This window comes from Rhinoderma darwinii, chromosome 5, assembly GCF_050947455.1.
Source record: "Rhinoderma darwinii isolate aRhiDar2 chromosome 5, aRhiDar2.hap1, whole genome shotgun sequence".
Taxonomy (NCBI): domain Eukaryota; kingdom Metazoa; phylum Chordata; class Amphibia; order Anura; family Rhinodermatidae; genus Rhinoderma; species Rhinoderma darwinii.
The window spans coordinates 254,559,881-254,580,405 of record NC_134691.1 but is presented as its reverse complement, the minus strand read 5'-3'; the positions used below and the strand labels follow the sequence as shown (position 1 = coordinate 254,580,405).

General features: G+C 43.7%; 1 protein-coding gene across 1 annotated transcript in view; it reads right to left on the bottom strand.

Moving 5' to 3' along the window:
* Nucleotides 1–1,979: 1,979 nt before the first annotated feature.
* Nucleotides 1,980–20,525, bottom strand: part of STK17A (serine/threonine kinase 17a) — a 41,938-nt gene continuing 23,392 nt past the window's right edge. Inside the window, exons 4-8 of the mRNA XM_075827054.1 lie at nt 6,744–6,888; nt 4,861–4,987; nt 4,730–4,778; nt 4,410–4,586; nt 1,980–3,484 (exon numbers count right to left, since the gene is read on the bottom strand). Of these exons, the coding sequence (XP_075683169.1) occupies nt 3,139–3,484; nt 4,410–4,586; nt 4,730–4,778; nt 4,861–4,987; nt 6,744–6,888 (844 nt within the window). The 3' untranslated portion in view covers nt 1,980–3,138. The remainder of the gene's footprint in view (nt 3,485–4,409; nt 4,587–4,729; nt 4,779–4,860; nt 4,988–6,743; nt 6,889–20,525) is intronic.

Sequence of the window (20,525 nt, the reverse complement as noted above, 5' to 3'; positions counted from 1 at the left end):
CAGTAATAAAGATAACAGTATTTATTAACAGGCCGTTTATAACTTACAAACTTTAATAGAACTATACAAAAACAGCTCTGGTTTTAAAATGACTGTACAAAAAGGCACGACAAAGACACATAAAAATAGACACTGCAGATCTACAAGCAGCCAGACGAATGCAATCTTGGCCTCGTGATACCTTGCATTAGGGGCGAGCACTACTTACCTACTCCCTACGTTGCGAGAGATGTTAACAGTCGTGGCTGGCTCTCCCTTAAAGCAAGGAGGGGAACCACAACTTAATCCTATATTATTAGTTTACATTTCCACCGAAAAAGAGAAGGCTTGAAAATACTGGTGTTTATGCGGGCCATCCGAAAGTTCCCCTAATACAACATCCCAGTTTTCTCAAGCTGCTTAGAGGAGGAATAACTGCTACAGTTCAGCGTCTGTTTAGGACTTTGATATTATAAAAGTTCTAGTGACTGCATCACTAGGGTCTGTATACTGACAAGACAAAACACAAGCAGAGGAATCAGTGGCGTCTTATGCACTTCATTCATTACAACCGTCCGCCATGAGATGCGTTACAAAAGTTATCGCCATTGTGGTAGTATATGGCTGGCTTCTGGGGTCGCATTCATACAGGCAAAACCTACAAAAAAAGTTGTATATATAGTGTAGGAGATGCACATCAAGAGATCCAGTGCTGGACCAAGGAATTTCACCATCACAGCTGTTCTGTTTTATCATGGTAATCCATCCAGCCCACAAGACGGCTGCAGTGACCATGTAGAGATGCCAACCTTATGATTGCTCTGTAAGAAACTACTGGCACCGTTGACTCGGCAGAGGAAATGATTAATCAATGACAGCAACTTGTAAAAGATAATGTGCAGACAGTGTTAAGAAAAACGGCTTTAAGTTTCTTTGAATACATTATATAAGGGTGCTTTTCATTGCAGCCTGTCTGCATAGATACAGACACCACCATTACATAATAGACAGGCAAGTAATAGTTAGGGAATATAATGAAAAACTTTCCCAAAAGTGCATCTTTACCTATCCCAGAATTGAAGCCTCAAGATCCCAACGTGAAAATATAAACATACCCATTGGTAGTATTACAACAGCCTCACTGGCGTAAAACCCAATGCCCAACTCATCGCATCCCTCTATCAGATTGGCTGGGGTCTACAGTTCGAATGGCACTGCGCACCTCACATTTGTGGATAACTTGCACACACTGGCAGCACAATGATCTGGGAGATATATCTAGGAATAGGTATAACCATTATTCGTTACATATCTATCAGGTGTCTATTGGATTCCACTCTGAATGACAGAAATAGACATGTGCCCATGTATCTTCCACATACCATAGATTGTTATATAACCTCAGTTATTCGTCATGCCAGATAACAGTGCAATGAGTAACTGAAGCATGGTAACAATAAATCCTCAGCATACCTAACCTTTTTAAAGAGGTTGTCCTAAATTACATTTCAAAAACAGCACCACACCTGTTCATAGGATTTGTCTTGTATTGCAGCTCAACTCTGAAGTGAATGAAGCCGAGCTGCAATACCACACACAACCTGTGGACACGTGTGGCACTGTTTTTCTAATCCTGGACAACCCCTTTAATGTATAAAGCCTTCATGGTAATGAATATCATGAGCATCTATACTAAGAGGTGTGGAGGTCAGCACTGGAAGCAGGACTATTTCTTATATAGACTCTGGCCACCATAACACAAAGAGTTAGGAGACACTTCAATACAAAGGATGCATTCCTCAATATGTTCTAAGGAGTCCAAGCGTAATGGTGGAAGATTATACATATAGACAGAACACCCGGCAGGACTATCTAATAGATTTTGCTGAACATTCAGGAAAATACCCAAATGTATCATATGATATAAAACCCTGCCGAAATAGTGCAAAGGGGTCCACATTTACTCGGCTGCTCAAAGCTGCACTTGTTACATATAGTCTGATCAAGAACCGTGGAGCATAATATCCATACACTGGGCACATACTGACCACAACAGACACTGTACTCGGGGTTATTCTAGCACTTGTAGAAGTGTAACACCAGAGAGATTACTTCTGTCACAAACTAACATTACTGATGTTTATAGAGGGGTTGCGGTAATAATTGGTCAAGAGCATCACCTTTCTATAGAAGTGTTGTGTTGATATAGGGGTTAAGTGATCACAACACATTTTGGCACCTGTTTGAATGGCATTGAATATGCAAGGTTACACTGAAGTGGTATTGTGGTCAAGCAATGAGTAATGCGATGCAACAAAAACATTGAGCTGCTCTTCTGCGAGTACAGTTTTACTCCATTTCTAGCACATTTTTGCAATATATATATAATTTTTTTTTGTAATTACAAAGTTCCTGTGGATTTATATTTCGGAGAAAGAGTGGCACAAAATACACAGGAACAGCTCAAAGGCTGCTCATGTCTGCAGTAGAGGAAGCCATATTGAAGCCTCAACATCCTGCAAACTTTAGGCTTATTGACATGAGCAAATCAGAGTTCTGTATTCCCAGAGGGAAATAGACTCATACTCATGTGACAGTCCTTACAAAGAATCACTGGGCATGCCCTTGATATGTTGTCAAGACCATTATAAGCCACAACATGGCTACCTCCACCACAATACATGACAAACACTTCTACTGTGCTGACTTTTTTTTTTTTTTTAATCAACTAGATTTATTTTAGCACAGCTACCCAAAAACATCTGTTTCCAGTCGTAGAATACTGACCACTTTTGGTACATCTCTGGTAACATTTTCCAAACTGGACCTGATGAGCTATTAAATCCTGTGACCAACTCAAGAAATCTACATGGGTGTGGGATATCGTGGTGGTAAATTTGGCACAAGCCAAAAAAATAACAAACGAAAACCACCCTAAAAATAAATAAAATAAAAAATATATATATCTCCTCAGCCACACAGACTGAGCCGGCTCACTCAGATTTAACATGGCACACTTGAATTGGATTCGTATTGCCATGGTGACCAGCTGCCCTGATCGGAAGGCTGACTTCTGGTTGACCAAGAAGCTCCATGACTCTAGAAAGAAAAAGAAGTCCAAGCTCTAAAAAAAAAGTCATGCACTTCCAAGTTCTGAGTTCAGTAGATAAAATCTCCTGGTAACTCTTGCAACATTGGTTCCTCAAACTTAAATCGCTTTGTAATGGCTTTAGATTCAGTTTGTTTCTCCATCTCGGTCTGTCTGCACTGTCCCAAAGTATATGAAGCCATTAATATCAATTCTTCTGTCACAGTCTGTCCATCTCGGTCTGTCTGGACTGGACTTGCTTCCAGGGGGTCTTCTGCGTTCAGCTCGTCCTCCTCTTCTGCTGGCAGGATTTGCTTGCTGTCTTGCGCTGTATTCATAGCACTAGAGTAAAGATCTGGGAGGTCACCTTCGGCGAGCCAAGGATGCTGAAGACAATCCTCTGCTGTCGCTCGGCCTCTGAAATACAAGAGAAGTAGGATTTAAGCCTGTTATGGTCACCATCTGCTTAACAGATTTCATCAAATGGACGGCTGGGTCATGAAAGACATGTAGAAACAGAACTCCTAAAGACTGATCGTTCAGTTTGATTAATTCTTGTTAAAAGGAACATTGCAGGAAAAACTGACACATTGTGCTACGTCTAACGTGCGATTAAAGTAGCAGCCCAGGACTTGGTTTCTTTAACTTGCTTGTAGAACCATATTTTCTACGTGCAGTCAGTGCAGAGAGTAGTAAGAGGGACCACCAGATATTTCTATCTTATCAGGCAATGTAGAGGGCTTGTACTGAGCTCTCAACTATCAGAAGTACTTGTCATTGCCAACGGGATATCCGCTACATGTTCGGAATTGTACCCATAACTTTAAGAAAGGCCTTTTGTCAAGAAGCAGTGGACACATCGTAGTAAGCATTATGGACTAGCCCTTTGTATTGGATTCATAAAAAGGCATTTGTGTCCAGTTTATTTGTGAAGTTCGTATTTTAAACTGGAGTGCAGGAGTGTGTACTCCCTGGCAATTTTTATCCAGATATTTTTGCCATTCCTACAGTATTATTGCAACGTATCGCCATTTTGTTGGGAAGTGATAGGTTAGGTGACAATGGTCAACGCCACAGTGAAGGACGCTGTAAATAAAAGCACAGAAATATCTATTTTCTACTATATGGAGCCAACTACGATCAGAGAACATGGGTGTCTACAGTGCAATAAATACAAAGATGATGTCATGCATTTAAAGGAACACCCGGTTAAACTAGTATTACACACGCATAGTAAGCAAAATCCATGGTCAACAGATCTTACAGGATCTGGGACAGAACAGAGAGGAAACCGATAAGCGAAGGAAGTGCAAGGACATTATTAATATGGATGACCACTTACTCAGGCTCCCTCACTAGAAGTACTTTCATAAAGTCAACCGCACATTCTGAGATTCCTTCAAAGTCTTCTGTGAAACTGATGTTCAGCTGGGAAATGTTTAAGAAGGTCTGTTGCTTGTCATCACCCAGGAAAGGGGATGTGCCCGTGAGCATTACATATGCCAACACGCCAATGCTCCTGTTGGGGGAAGAATAAACCATGAGTTCACATCACAGTGGGAGGGAAAGTTCATGTACTCCATCGCGTCAACATTACACACAACACCATGAACAGCTACAGGCATCCCATTATAGATAGAAAATATATGTTAGTGGACCTACCACATGTCTGTCGCTGTGCTGATTGGCTCATAGCTTAAGATTTCAGGTGCTGAAAATAAAAGGGAAGGATATGGTTACTCAGTTACATGTTCTAACTAAATCCAACGGAAAACAATTTAGAGGACACTCACCAACATATTCTGGGGTCCCCATGATTTCTCTCAATTCTTCATTGTTATTCACTATTCTGGATAGGCCAAAGTCCACAATCTTTATGTCGCCTAGTGGACGGTCACTAGTCAGCAAAATGTTTTGTGGCTATATATGGCAAGAAAATAAATAAATAAAAAAAAGCGTAAAAAAGACTGCAGTTCTACGTATACTCTACTATTCTCAGCTATTGTTACGGAGCCCTCAGCCATTGGTAAGTTCTGTAATATGGGCTCCTTCCACTTCACTGAAGATATTTCACACTGTACCCTGAAGTGGGACTTCTGTCATAAAAAGGCATAGGAAAAAGGAACGCAAGCTAAATACACCAATGAGGGAGAGATTAGGGTTAATGTGGAGTAACAACTAACATTTTATCCCCCCTGCCCATTTAGCTAAAGCTGCGAGCCCCTTCCTGTTTGGCACTGCAGGTATCCATCAAAGACAAAGATCGGCAATCAATTTTGACACCCAGTTATTCTTTATTTTCCATGACACCAGGGAGATTCCCTTCTAGGTGGTGGGTGCTCCGAGAAGATAAGCCCCACCCCCCCTTATCTGCTTGACTGTGGGGAACCTACAGTAAGCCAAACCCTTATTTCCTTACCAAGTCATGTATATAACTCCATATTTATTCAATCTATACTGACTGCTATAGAACACCCAGACAGGAATCATATCCTCACTTCTATTTGTAATTACTCGGGGAGCTTAATTTTGGGATTTAATGATGGCACAGTGAGCTAGCCGTGTTCTCAGTATATTCTGTTCCAAACAAACACGTGAGTCACTGGTAAGCCGAGCCTTACGCCATCACAAAGGACTGCACCCCAGCAATTATGGCACCGTCTCGGCAGTTACTTCACTCAAACACGATTACTAGCAGGCAGACGAGTGAAGCCGTTTTATACATAACTTTGCATTTGTCAAGTCCCACCATTTTTCACCAAGCTATAGAATGGCCTATAGGGAGTTTTAGATTTTGAAGTTTTGCCATACTAGGTGTTTAAACAAATACCTGCAGAGCTTTCTACATAGCACTTTAGGATATAAAGTTATAGAATTAACATTTACCTTAGCTATGCTACATTATGAACACATAAATGGACAGCACATACTCTGCTCAGGACACTACTCGTTTCAATTGCACAGAATGATCATTTCCTAATGTTCTTCGAGTAGCAGTTTGTCCAGCAAAGTATTAATACATTTAGTGCTGATTCTTCACAGCGGCAGGTTAAACAATGGGAAAGGGATTTGTCTGATCAGCAGTTGCAGTCTCGCTAGAACAAGCTCGGCAGCCATTGGATCAATTATTGAAGCTCTATTTCCCCTTCTTTAAGCACATAGGGTCTATTTGGCAGTCTGCCTTTTATAACCACTTATACGTGATAACTTCTCTCAAACACTTATCAATAGCCATATTCGAAATGACGTACGATCGAGAAAGTACTGGAAAAAAACCCACCATTTGTTAAAACTAGGTGTTGGTCAGCAGCTTCGTCGTCAAATTAAAATGATTTCCCAAAAAAATAAACAAAATAGAAACCCACACGAAAAGGGGGATAAAATAAAAGTGCAATTTGTATTGTAAAATAAACTATGTAACTGTGACAAGTGGATTTTTCCCATAAAAAAAAAAAAAAAAAGAAGCAGACGACATCTAATCCATAGTGTTAAACAAAGCTGCCTGTATAAATCATAAAAGCCTGAACTACACCCCCCCCCCCCCATACTCTGCATGAATATACACCCCCGCCAAGTAATGACAGCTGCACAAGTGTAACATTAAAGGAAACCTCAGAAGGACTATTGACAGGAGAAACCTGCGGACGTATAAAAGCCTCTATTGACTTGTGCTTACCTTCAGGTCAAGATGGACCACTTTGTGCCTGTGTAGAAAGGAAAGCCCTTTTAAGATCTGTGTCAGGAGCCTCTGGACATCCTTCTCTTTGAAGGCCTCTTCCCTTTCTGCTACACACTGGTTGAAGATTTCACCGCCAGCAGCACTGAGGAATAGAAAGGTCACATCAGCGCAAAACAACCTGAATGGCCAGCCTTATTATACCATCGATTCTAAAAGAAACCCCTGAAAGAAAAGGCTTGTAGGCAGTGGCACAGAGAATAGCGCTTGATAAAAAGGTAGTAGTACTAATTGGATGACATTTCCCAAGTCGGTTCGGTCACCTTAAAGACACAAAACCGAATTGAATATTACGCTATTCATTAAAGAGGCTCTCACCAGATTTTGCAACCCCTATCTGCTATTGCAGCAGATAGGCGCTACAATGTAGATTACAGTAACGTTTTTATTTTTAAAAAACGAGCATTTTTGGCCAAGTTATGACCATTTTTGTAGTTATGCAAATGAGGCTTGCAAAAGTCCAAGTGGGTGTGTTTAAAAGTAAAAGTCCAAGTGGGTGTGTATTAGGTGCGTACATCGGGGCGTTTTTAATACTTTTACTAGCTGGGCGCTGTGAAGAGAAGTAACATCCTCTTCTCTTCAGAACGCCCAGCTTCTGACAGTGCAGATCTGTGACGTCACTCACAGGTCCTGCATCGTGACGGCCACATCGGCAGCAGAGGCTACAGTTGATTCTGCAGCAGCATCAGCGTTTGCAGGTAAGATCGACTTACCTGCAAACGCTGTTGCTGCTGCAGAATCAACTGTAGCCTCTGGTGCCGATGTGGCCGTCACGATGCAGGACCTGTGAGTGACGTCACAGATCTGCACTGTCACAAGCTGGGCGTTCTGAAGAGAAGAGGATGTTACTTCTCATCAGAGCGCCCAGCTAGTGAAAGTATTAAAAACGCCCCGATGTACGCACATAATACACGCCCACTTAGACTTTTACTTTTAAACACACCCACTTGGACTTTTGCAAGCCTCATTTGCATAACTACAAAAATGGTCATAACTTGGCCAAAAATGCTCGTTTTTTTAAAATAAAAACGTTACTGTAATCTACATTGCAGCGCCTATCTGCTGCAATAGCAGATAGGGGTTGCAAAATCTGGTGACAGAGCCTCTTTAAGAAGGTCTTCCTGACCCACAAACATCACCTTAATATTTGATCACTGCCCAGATTAGATGGGGCTCTTAAGACTACCCCTCTATTTGTAGCTGCCAGAAAACCCTTTATTACATTAAGTACAGAATATGAACAATTATGAGTATTCACTAATAGTCTGGAGGTTATGTCATGAAAATAAGAAGAATCTCTTCTGGATCTTGTGAGGCGGTGAAGCTCCTGCAAACATGGAATGGTACAATAGAGGAGGCCTTCAGCAATGTCACACAATGGGAGCAGCTTGTGTAACAGGTTACATCATGGTTTGGCTGCTTTTGCCAGGGGCTAGTGAAGATGAAATGTTCACGCTTACAGAATTACAATACCATTAATATACAAACGACACTTTATTTACACCTTCTAAACGGAAGCGTCATAACTGCAGCATATTGCTTTACTGTATTGGATTTACCCTTTGAGCTGGCACAGTATTCTAGAACCAATAAGAAAGGGTGTCGGAAGAGGCAGCCCTGTGAGTTTCTCCACCTTTAGGTATCGTATACCCTACTAAGACAGAAAATCTAAAGAGGTGCCTGAAATTTCCCACACACCACTGCAAAACATAAACCTATGATGTATTTATTTGCTGTAGCTTATTTGGGGCTATTGTAACCAGATTCCACGGGCTGTCTGGTTTCGCAGCTTGTCTCCATTCACTTTGAATGGGGTTGAAATACAATACCAAACAACCTACGGAAAGGAGGTAAACGGTTCTTGGCAAACCCCTTTAAATCTGGGACCGCAGTGCTACAAGGTAACAGTCAACCATTATGACGAAGCTTTATAAACATACTCTGGTCATTTACTTATGCCACGTAAACACTCGTACCCATAAAGTTGATCTACACCTGGGTGTACGTGGCACACGTTGAGAGCCTGGCTCTGGAATCTTCACCTTTGTCACGGTTATATTACTTTCTGTAATATGGACATATCAGGCATCTCAGGACTTATTTTATTATAGTTGGCAAGTGCTACAAAACACAGAACAAGGAGTTTCAGGGCGCAACTTTCCTGCGTTTCACATACTCTAGGGATGTACTGGAGGTCACCATGTAGCACAGGCCTACTATAGAATCACGCAGCCTGATTTATAGTGCAACATCTAGGGATGGGGCCCTTATGGTACTATGGACAATGATCTTAGACATTGCATCATAGAGTCATGGGTTCCCAGATATTATATCAGGAGTGAAATACTGAGAGGTATAGGTATTACTGATTGAAACGCTTCACGTTTCAAAGACTACAGGGAGTAGTAAACCGAGATATTGTATCCCATTCAAACAAAAGCACAAGGTGCAGCCAACCAAATATAAAAGACTCACTCAAAGGAGCCTCTAACCAAACAGCTCCACAAAACCCTGGGGAAATTTAGACAATATACTATTATAAGCAGCAGATGTTCGAGAGGGTAACACAATAACTACCTGCAAAGGAATGTGTACACATCAGTGAGCGTGAAAATCGCGGAGAAGAAGTCAAGCGCGTGCTACATTTAGAAAACCATAGACCTTTTCCTTAAAGGCGAGAATCCATTGTTATAAGGGAGGACACCTTTTGTGCAGACCGTATCTAAACATGCAAACAGGAAAACCAACAATTCAAAACAAACCCCAAAAGCATGTCATGTTAACTGGTGTTTGTGCTCCTCTAAGGCCCTGTTCAGGTTTTTGGCGCTGAATTTGACTCGGAAACCCCGTCGGAATCCGCACCAAAAAAAACGTCCGAAATCGCCCCCCCCCCCATTGATTTCCATGAGAGGCAGAGGGCTCCCCCACCCACCGGAGGCTTTTAACTGCTCGCGGGAAAAACAAAAAAACAGCGCAATGTCCTTTCTTGCTGCGGTTTCCACCTCTGACCTCCCATTGAAATCAGCTTGTGTAACAGCTGATGGCACTCATTTCAGAGCATTTTTTGTGGCTTTTTTCCCTGCAGTCCTTGAATAAGCTTCATGGCAGAGGGCAAAAACCGCCACAAACAAAGCGCAGGCAGGTTAAAGAGGCTCTGTCACCAGATTTTGCAACCCCTGTTATTGCAGCAGATCAGCGCTGCAATGGAGATTACAGTAACGTTTGTATTTTTTTTTAAAACGAGCATCTTTGGCCAAGTTATGACCATTTTTGTATTTATGCAAATGAGGCTTGCAAAAGTCCAACTGGGCGTGTATTGAGTGTTACATCGGGGCGTGTTTACTTATTTCACTAGCTGGGCGTTCTGACGAGAAGTATCATCCACTTCTCTTCAGAACGCCCAGCTTCTGGCAGTGCAGACACAGCGTGTTCGAGAGATCACGCTGTGACGTCACTCACTTCCTGCCCCAGGTCCTGCATCATGTCGGCCACATCGGCACCAGAGGCTACATTTGATTCTGCAGCAGCATCAGCGTTTGCAGGTAAGTAGCTACATCGACTTACCTGCAAACGCCGATGCTGCTGCAGAATCATCTGTAGCCTCTGGTGCCGATGTGTCCTCGCTCGTCTGACACGATGCAGGACCTGTGAGTGACGACACAGCGTGATCTCTAGAGAACACGCTGTGTCTGCACTGCCAGAAGCTGGGCGTTGTGAAGAGAAGTGGATGATACTTCTATGCACAACGCCCAGCTAGTAAAAGAAGTAAAAACGCCCCGATGTAACGAACACAATACACGCCCAGTTGGACTTTAGAAAGCCTCATTTGCATAAATACAAAAATGGTCATAACTTGGCCAAAAATGCTCGTTTTTAAAAAAAAAAAAACGTTACTGTAATCTACATTGCAGCGCCGATCTGCTGCAATAGCAGATAGGGGTTGCAAAATCTGGTGACAGAGCCTCTTTAAAATCCATCAAAACCGTGTGAACAGGCATTAAGGGTCCTGTTACGTGGCTCAATATGGGCCGTGAAAGCAAAAGCCGATCAACGAGACGGATCAGCGCTTGTTTCACAAGGAGCATTGCTTAGGTGTGTATGGAGACAAGCGCTCGTCTCAATACATTGCAATCATGGTCGGCAGCACATCTGCTCGTTTACACAGAGATGTGCTGCCGACAATATTTATCGCTGCATAAACTAGACTCATTAGTCGGCTGAATGTTGCCCTGTTTAAGAGGGCATTAAAGGGGTTTTCCCCATCTTGGCATATCCACAGGATATGCGTGTCCCATCTCTAGGCTAAATTCACACTTGCGTTGTATAATCAGTTACTCTTATCTGATGGGATTAACGGTTCCGTTCTTATCCTGATCTTAAAAAAATAAAAACACGGATCAGAGTATCGGATTATACAACGTGAACTTTGAAGCATTTTAGGCTCACTGGTGTTCAGGAGAACCATAATTTACCAAAAGTAGAAGCCGATCCAAGCACAGTGAAGGTCAGCTCTGCACTTTTCTATTAGGAAGGTTTTCCTTCTCACGTGTTGGTATCCTAACCTATAATGACAGAGAGGAGAACAAATCTCTCCAATGCCAGTGTGACTGAAGCCCTGATCAGTTTGTTACCCTCTTAGGGTATGTTCACACGAGGGCGTCCGTTACGGCTGAAATTACGGGGATGTTTCAGCCTGAAAACATCCCCGTAATTTCAGCCGTACCGGCATGTGCAGGCGCTTGAACGCCGCGTCAATTACGGCCGTAATTAGCGCTGCTATTCATTGGAGTCAATGAATAACGGCTCCAATTACGGCCAAAGAAGTGACAGGTCACTTCTTTGACGCGGGCGTCTATTTACGCGCCGTCATTTGACAGCGGCGCGTAAATATACGCCTCGTGTGAACAGACAAACGTCTGCCCATTGCTTTCAATGGGCAGATGTTTGTCAGCGCTATTGAGGCGCTATTTTCGGACGTAATTCGGGGCAAAAACGAATTACGTCCGTAAATAGGCCGTGTGAACATACCCTTACACTACAGGTGACAAGTTCAGATGATCCATTACTATAGCAACTACAAGTTAGGTTAAAACTTTTTCGGCATCATTTTACAATATCATATGCTAATACCTTTCTTAGGGCCTGTTCAGACGGAGTATTTTGACGAGCTTTTTGGAGCAGAAATAGCTCCGCAAAAACCGGCCGAAAATGCCTCCCATTGATTTCAATGGGAGGCGGTTTTCTCCCGCGAGCGGTAAAACCGACTGGCGGGAGAAAGGGACATGCCCTATCTTCACACGTTTACGCCTCTGACCTCCCATTGACATCAATGGGAGGCAGAGAGAGCGTATTTCGGGGAGTTTTTTGCTCGTAGAACTCAATGTATGCAGGCAAAAAACGCGGCGAAGATCGCAGCAAACTACGTGCAGGAAGGACAAAATCTGCCTCAAAATGGCAAACGGAATTTTGAGGCAGAATTTTCCTCCTGCAAAAAAAACTGTGAACACAGCCTTAAATTGTGAGGTCTAGAAAGACGATCGATAGTGTAGAAAAACTCCTTGCCAGCTTCCTGCTGCGGTCTCTCATTTTGCACCAGATATGTTGGTATGGCCCCATCCCAGAAATGTGCAGCCCACATCTAGATGACAGGACAGGTAAAATACAGTTTGAGGTGCTCAGGTTCATATATTCTGCACAGTAATAGGAACCACCTCACATGGAGCACCAAAAAAAAAAAAAAAAAAAAGTGTCCCTTGAAACATTATTCCAGTCTTCGCAAACACCTTAATTGTATAATGAAAATTGTTAATTTTCTAAATACTCCTTTCTATAATGCAATGAGAACCTTTAGGCTACACACGTCGCATATTTTGCACCAGAACTGCAGCAATACGCAGGAAATTCGCAGGTAAAAAAAACCGCACTGTTTAAGTTTTAACGCGATTGTCCCCTGCACTAGGCAGATAGAATTCGCAAGCAGAAACGCAAGATAAATGGACAGGCTGCAGATTATAAAAAGCGCACTGCAGGTCAATTTCCGTCCCGAAAAATACCGCAGCATGTACATGAGGTTTCCAGGAATCTCATGGACTGTGCTGGTACTGTATTACGCTGCGGATTTGCTGCACGCAAATCCGCACGTAATATGCATCGTGTGCATTGCATTGAGCCTTATTGTTTACTTACAGACGTTGAAAGTCTTGGTTGTGATCAGACCGGTGTGCAGCTTGTTTCCGTTATAGTACAGGTATCCGAGCTCTGCTATCACAAGAGCATGTCAGATTTTCAATCTTTGAAAGGAAACCATTCAGGTGCTCATTTAATGACAGCAAGCAGAGATCTTGAAAACCATGAATAATTATAGTATTGGAAAACCGTACAAACTTTTTTTTACTCAAAATATACTTTATATGCAGAAACTGGGGAAACTCCGATCCCCCAGCTACCGAGACCTCCATTAAATGGACGATTTTGAGGCGGAAAGCTGTGGCCAGCGAGACATTTTAAATAAATGGCTCTTTATGTAATACATGGACGTCTGAGTCCTTTAGAGTGAGAACCCTTATTAGCGGCTCCCTCATCTGGCTCAAAGAGAGGGAGTCCTGAGTGGGGACTCACTATGATGTCCATATACCCAAATAGGACCTATGGACAGGAATTCCATTCCAGAGAGAAGACTGTTCATTTTAGTGGGTCAAAGAAAAAGCTCACAGCTTGAGGTGAGCAGCCAAGTGATAAGAACGCCTGTCACATGCAACAGGCCACTCGATATTAACGCAATACCTCACAGTGAAGAAGAGCAGCTTAACAGGTCAGCTAATAGACATGCTGCTCAAGACGGATATCGGAGCACGCAGAAAACACTCAATACAGCACAGGATTGACAATTCATGAGTGCGTGAATACAGAATATATCGGTGTACATGTTACAATTAGTGAGATCATAGACGGATGAGCCAAACGACAAGGTGTTACTAGTAGTTTTTCATAGGACTGAAGCTAAATCTGCATTATCTTAAAGGGACTATCCAAGATTCCTTTCCAGCAACAGCACAACATCCGTCCTTGGGCAGAGTTTTACCGTTGCAATACCAGACACAGCCAATGGACAAGTTGGGTGTGGTTTCTGGAAAAAAAAAAAAAACAAACACACCTTATTTCTAATCCTGGACAATAGTCAGTCCATTTTAGGTTTTTTTCTTCAGCCTTTTATAAGAGGAATCTTCCGTTCCTTTACGGCTGGTCCCCATCACTGCCTCGGCCATGCCCATGGCTGCCACTTTTTCCCCCTAAGGCCTCTTGCACACTTCCGACGCGGTTTTCACGGCCGGTTTTGACGGATCAGTGTGTCCGTTTTGTCGGCCGTGTGCAATCCCATGTGCACTCCGTGCGCCGAGCATGGTACTGTCCAGGGTGCTGAAAGAGTTAATGGGCTGCACTGATTGGCGGTAACGCTTTCAGCACCCTGGACAGTACCATGCTCAGCACGCGGAAAATACAATTTTAATGTAATAAAAAAATAAAAGTTCATACTTTCATTCCTCCTGTCCGGCCTCCAGCGATGACGTTCAATCCATGTCGCCGCTGCAGCCAATCACAGGCTGTAGTGGCGGTCACGCACGTCAGGATGATGTCAGAAGGCCGGCCTCCAGGGATGACGCTTCATCCCACGTGACCGCCTTTGCAGCCAGTCACAGGCAGCAGCGGCCTCTGCAGCCAGTCACAGGCTGCGCGTCACAAAAGAAGGTCGGACTGGAGGAAGAAGAGGGGCTCGTCACCAAGACAATGACCGGGTAAGTATGAAATGCTTTATATTTTATTTTTAATCAGCAGCCTCTTTTCTCTATCAGTTATTGATCGAGACAAGTAGCTGCCGATTAGTGTAATATTTTTGTAATGTTTTTCTGCCCGCCTGGCGGTTGCTATGCAACGGCTCCGTCACACACGGATGCCTTCAGTTTTTTTGACGGCCCCATTGACTTGCATGGGCCTCACGGTCACATAATCCCGGACCAAAGTAGGACACGCTCTACTTTGGATCGGAACGGAGCAACGGACCGTCAAAAAAACTGTAGTGTGCATGGCCCCATTGAAATGAATGGGTTCAGGGTGCTATCAGTGACAAAAACGGATAGCACCCTGAAGGAAAAAACTGAAGTGTGTATGAGGCCTTAGAGATATTTTTCTACAATACCCTTTTTTTAGCTCTAAAGTATCGAGAAGTAATACTTTGCACGTAAACACAGGGGAAACTAGCAACACTTCCTCATATTTGATCGAATAGATTCTTCACGCCAGGCTCTATGTTTAGCCTGGGAAGCACAGTGTGTAAAAGTACTCCAACAAGTACCAGCAGAGGAAAAGGGGAACTATCCCGACCTTCATATCCTTCCATTGAGAGGGGAGGCAGCACATTTACTGAGAAGCAGTGGTACATTCCAGTCCCAGAAACCATATCTAACCATGCAGTCCCAGAGAAATAGGGTAAGTGACATAGGACGTGCTGTTAGTAGGGAACATTGGCAACCGTGGGATGGCGTGAGAAGCAGAGGGCCAGGCTGGAGCGAATTTTTGTTTTACAAATTGTTTGTGTTTGGTGCGTGAGTACTGGGCACAAAGCCAAGGCACAAATACAGCCACAATGCAGCCTTTATTCTAATGCTCACACATGGGGGACAGAAGCCAATTGCCAGCTACAGCAAATAAGACCAACAGACTTCTGCAAGCAATATGATGGTCAAATCATTAACAAAGAAAACAACCATTAACCTGAGCTTAAGTAGAAATGATGGTCACGGAGTGTGGGTGGCCCAAATGCAAAGATGACAACTGCAATCAAATACAAGTCACCTCAAGCTTTACATACATGTATATACCCACACACATTCATATACAGTCCAAGGTCATTTTGTGAAAAACGTTCAGCAGTTTTGCATATGCTTTGCATTATCCATTTTACTTTCATCTTGAATTCCATCATATTCTGATCCAGCGCTGCATTCATACACTGAATGGACACCAATCTTCTAGCCTGTTGGACCTTTTGTTAGGTCTTCGGAACCAAAGCAATTCGTTGTGACAGATTCCACTAGGTATTTAAATAGTTCTTTCAGGAATATTGGACCATGCAGACAGGACAGCTTCTCCTTCTGCCATAGGGTAAACAGCTGCCATGAAGGGATGATCTTTGTCTGCCATAATGCTTAGGTAAGCCCTATTGTTCAACTATCCATCCACAGGTATCAGAGGACCCAGGGTGTGCCATCCACAGCTATCAGAGGACCCAGGGTGTGCCAATGAAACATTCCCCACACCATTCTGAACTGGTCACACCTGACAAGAAGGGGTCATCGATTCATGCTGCACGCGCAACATTATGACCCTCCTATCAGCATGGTGAAATAGACATCTGGATTTATCTGACCAGGCCATGTTTCGCCACTGCTCAAGGAGACCATTTTTGCAACTAAATCTCACCTTTCAGTTTCCCTTTAGACAGAAGTGGCACTAAACTGGATGTCTGCCGTTATACCAAACTATGCTAAGGAACGACGAGTTGTGAATTTGGATACGCAAGTTGGAGAACCAGCGTTGAATTCAGCTGCAATTTGCTTAACTGTGAACCACCTGTTAGTTCGAACGCTTGACATCCTCCTCTGACCCTTTTCGTCTACAAGTTGTTTTCGTCCACAGGATCCCCCTACTTCGGTAGATGTTTTTCTTCAATCACACCATTCTCAGTATATTTACACCGTTGCAAAAGGAAACCAAGATTGGCAGTTTTGAAATACTGGCCCCGGCTTGTCTAGCACAGATGACCATGCCTCGTTTGAAGTCACTTAGATCGCTCGATTTTCTAATTGTAATGTGGATTCACACAAACAAATCCAGAGAAAACTTGCTCACTTGATTTTAAGCTGCAATCCAGGGTAACGTGTCCAATTTCCATACATTGAAGCTCCAATCATAAAAGGGCAGGCGTTTCTAATAAAGTGGCCACTCCGTGTAATTCTGCTAGTTGTTAGAGGTTTTCCATAATAATTTTTTATCTCCTATCCACAGGATAGGTTCTAAATATCTGATCAGTCGGGGTGCGACCGATGGGACCACCCATCACAAGCTTATCTTGGCACTCCTAGGAGCCCCACAGGAATGGAGTGTTAGTACGCATGCTTGGCCACCGCTTCATTAACTTCTATGGGACTGCCAAGCGCCATCTTCGGCAACCATATAGAAAAGAATAGAGTGGTGGCCGAGCATGTGCACTAGTCTCGTCCATGTGCTGTCCACTCATTTCACGCGCCCATAGACTTTAATGGGAGAGTCTGATCCGCAAAACAGACCAGTTTAAGGACATGCAGTGACTTAACGCAACAAACACACGCTTCGTGAAAAATACATGGATGGGTGTCCAGCCCCTTCAAATTGCATTGGTCAGTGTGCCGTCAGTTATTTAAACGGACAGTACTCCGCAATAGCACAGTTACCTACCGCTGTGGTGATCAGTGTGTGGTGCTACCCCCTGAGGACTTTATTAAGGCATTTGATGGCTTTTTAGAAACAGGGCCTAGTGTGTGAGCCGGATCCCTGGCCTAAAGCTGAAACTGAAAGTGTGTGGGCTGCACATTCGGTTAGACAAATGGAGGCCCAGTGAGGCCTACTAACGCCCCCTAAAAGGAGAGAATCCCTCTGGGACTGTACCCCTGGAGCTCCTACCTTTCCTCCCTCATGCCATCCTGAACCGTTGGAAGCAATTCCCTGCAGGATATAACAAACGCGAGCGCCATCTTGGATCTACAGATACAGGCTCTGTGGGACTCAGTCTACTCCCCTGGGATAAGGGGGGAGTGGCCTTATTTGGCCTAATACATTCCCTGGAGGTAGTACCTACGTTACCCTCACACATTATATTACTTCTAAATATGTGACAGATGTAGCAACTGGAGGACTCCTCTTCTCCCTATGCAAAATGAAGGGGCCTAGTAGATCGGTAGCCCCTCTTAGATCTCAAGTGCATACTCTAGAATCCCAGCAAACTAATTATAAAGCTAAAAATGGACGAAATGGATTTTACATTTCCTGAAATTATTTTCGATTTTGTTAGGCTGCCGGAGGGGGTTGAAGAGACAGATCCTGCAGCCTTCTTGGAATCTTGGCTTTCTTGGTCCTTAAGACAGGCTGCATTTTCCCCCATATTTTGCGTGGAAAGAGCACACCGTATCCTGAGCAGAGCTCCCCCACCTGGGGCACCTCACGTACATTCATTGCTAAGTTTCTAAACCTCAAGGAAAGCGACAAGATGCTGGAGCTCGCCAAGAAACCAGGTGCTCGGAAACATAACCAAGATGTACGAGTTTTCCCTGATTCCTCACTGGAGGACCTAAAACAGAGTTTTACAGAAGCCAAGAAGTCCTTGCGGGAGAAGCAAATCCCATACTCTACGGCCTACCCTGCGAGGTTCAGGCTAGTGCACAACGGCTTTACTATATTTTTGGATAAACCAGAAGGTCTTTGCCTGGATGGAATAAAGTGTAAATCGTTAATTCCTGACGAACGGAATCTCCCTGTGCTAAAAACACACTATGGATATAGATGTCACTCCACACCAGAGAAGCGCTCTCTGTAAAATCCTCCTGTCTGCACTACTTATTGCTAGGAGGCTTGAGGATTAATTTTTCTCTTCTCTGTGCTTTGTTAGATCGGAGTCCAACCATCTCCTACGGTTTTCTCCTCCCTCCAAGATATAGCTTACATTTGGTGTTCTACTATGCTTTCTTAGATTTGTTCAATTTATCTCAGGGAAGGGGTTTGGCCCCACTGTCATCTAACCGTTCAGGCTATGTTCACACGGGGTATTTAGCCGAGTTTTTTTGACGCGGAAACCGCGTCGCAAAACTCGGCAGAAACGGCCCGAGAACGCCTCCCATTGATTTCAATGGGAGGCGTCGGCGTCTTTTTCCCGCTAGCAGTAAAACTGCCTCGCGGGAAAGACGCGACATGCCCTATCTTCGGGCGCTTCCGCCTCCGACCTCCCATTGACTTCAATGGGAGGCAGGAGAAAGCGTATATCTCGCTGTTTTATGCCCGCAGCGCTCAATGGCCGCAGGCGAAAATCGGCGTGCAGGGAGAGGAATATCTGCCTCAAAGTTCCAAACGGAATTTTGAGGCAGATATTCCTCCCCCAAAATACTCCGTGTGAACATAGCCTTTGTTCACCATTATTGTTATGGGGGATAAGCTGGTAATATGGGGGCTGGGGGGGGTCATTATACCCAGAAGTCTGTGATGTTGCATGTTATGCAAAATTGTAGTCTTAAATGTAAAGAGCCTTTCATGCTTGTGATTGGCTCAGCCCGACCAAATCCCCATTGTATGTAATCGGTGGTACGGGCCAAGGGCCCATTGTAAATGATTGGCTAAAGTAAAAGCCTTCTCCCCTTTTGAACGAGGTTATTGTAATTGCATTTTTATCAATCAAATCAGAGCAGCATGTTTTTGGGTATATAAAACATTGTCTCTCTTACTTCTCTGATATCCAGATCCAAATCCGTTATATAGATATAAGTGTACTGGATGGGTGTCAGTTGACACCCCCACCCCTAAACCTTCAGTTTAATATATTTTGGACAGAATTGCGTAAAACATGTCCACACTTTACAAACAATTACGGGTCTCTAATAAACTTGATCGAGCCTTAGACAGATTGTCTCAGACCCTCGCCACCACCAAATTGACTACACTCCATCTAAATACATGCCCGCTTTGCCAGAGGGAGGAGGGCTCCTTCCTCCACAAGTTTTGAGAGTGCCTAATTATTTTTTACTTTGTCTGAAGTGCTGGAATTTATGAAGTCAAAAATTGTATATTAGATCCCAAAAAGTCTGCCTACTTCTTCTGGCAGGTGGTCTTTTTAATGCTAGAGCTGCCAGATCCCTTATGATATTTTCGTTCTATACAAAAAAAATAAAAAATAATCCATCTGAACTGGAAGCACCCTAAAGTCCCTATGTTGCAAACGTGGATCGCATGAATGAATTTCAATCTACCACATTTTAAAGAGGCTCTGTCACCAGATTTTGCAACCCCTATCTGCTATTGCAGCAGATAGGCGCTGCAATGTAGATTACAGTAATGTTTTTATTTTTAAAAAACGAGCATTTTTGGCCAAGTTATGACCATTTTTGTAGTTATGCAAATGAGGCTTGCAAAAGTCCAAGTGGGTGTGTTTAAAAGTAAAAGTCCAAGTGGGCGTGTATTATGTGCGTACATCGGGGCGTTTTTAATACTTTTACTAGCTGGCCGTTCTGATGAGAAGTATCATCCACTTCTCTTCAGAACGCCCAGCTTCTGCCAGATCACGCTGTGACGTCACTTCCAGGTCCTGCATAGAGTCAGACGAGCGAGGACACATCGGCACCAGAGGCTACAGTTGATTCTGCAGCAGCATCAGCGTTTGCAGGTAAGTAGCTACATCGATTTACCTGCTAACGCCGATGCTGCTGCAGAATCAACTGTAGCCTCTGGTGCTGGTGTCCTCGCTCGTCTGACACGATGCAGGACCTGTGAGTGACGTCACCGCGTGATCTGGCAGAAGCTGGGCGTTCTGAAGAGAAATGGATGATACTTCTCGTCAGAGCGCCCAGCTAGTAAAAGTATTAAAAACGCCCCGATGTACGCACATAATACACGCCCACTTGGACTTTTACACACACCCACTTGGAC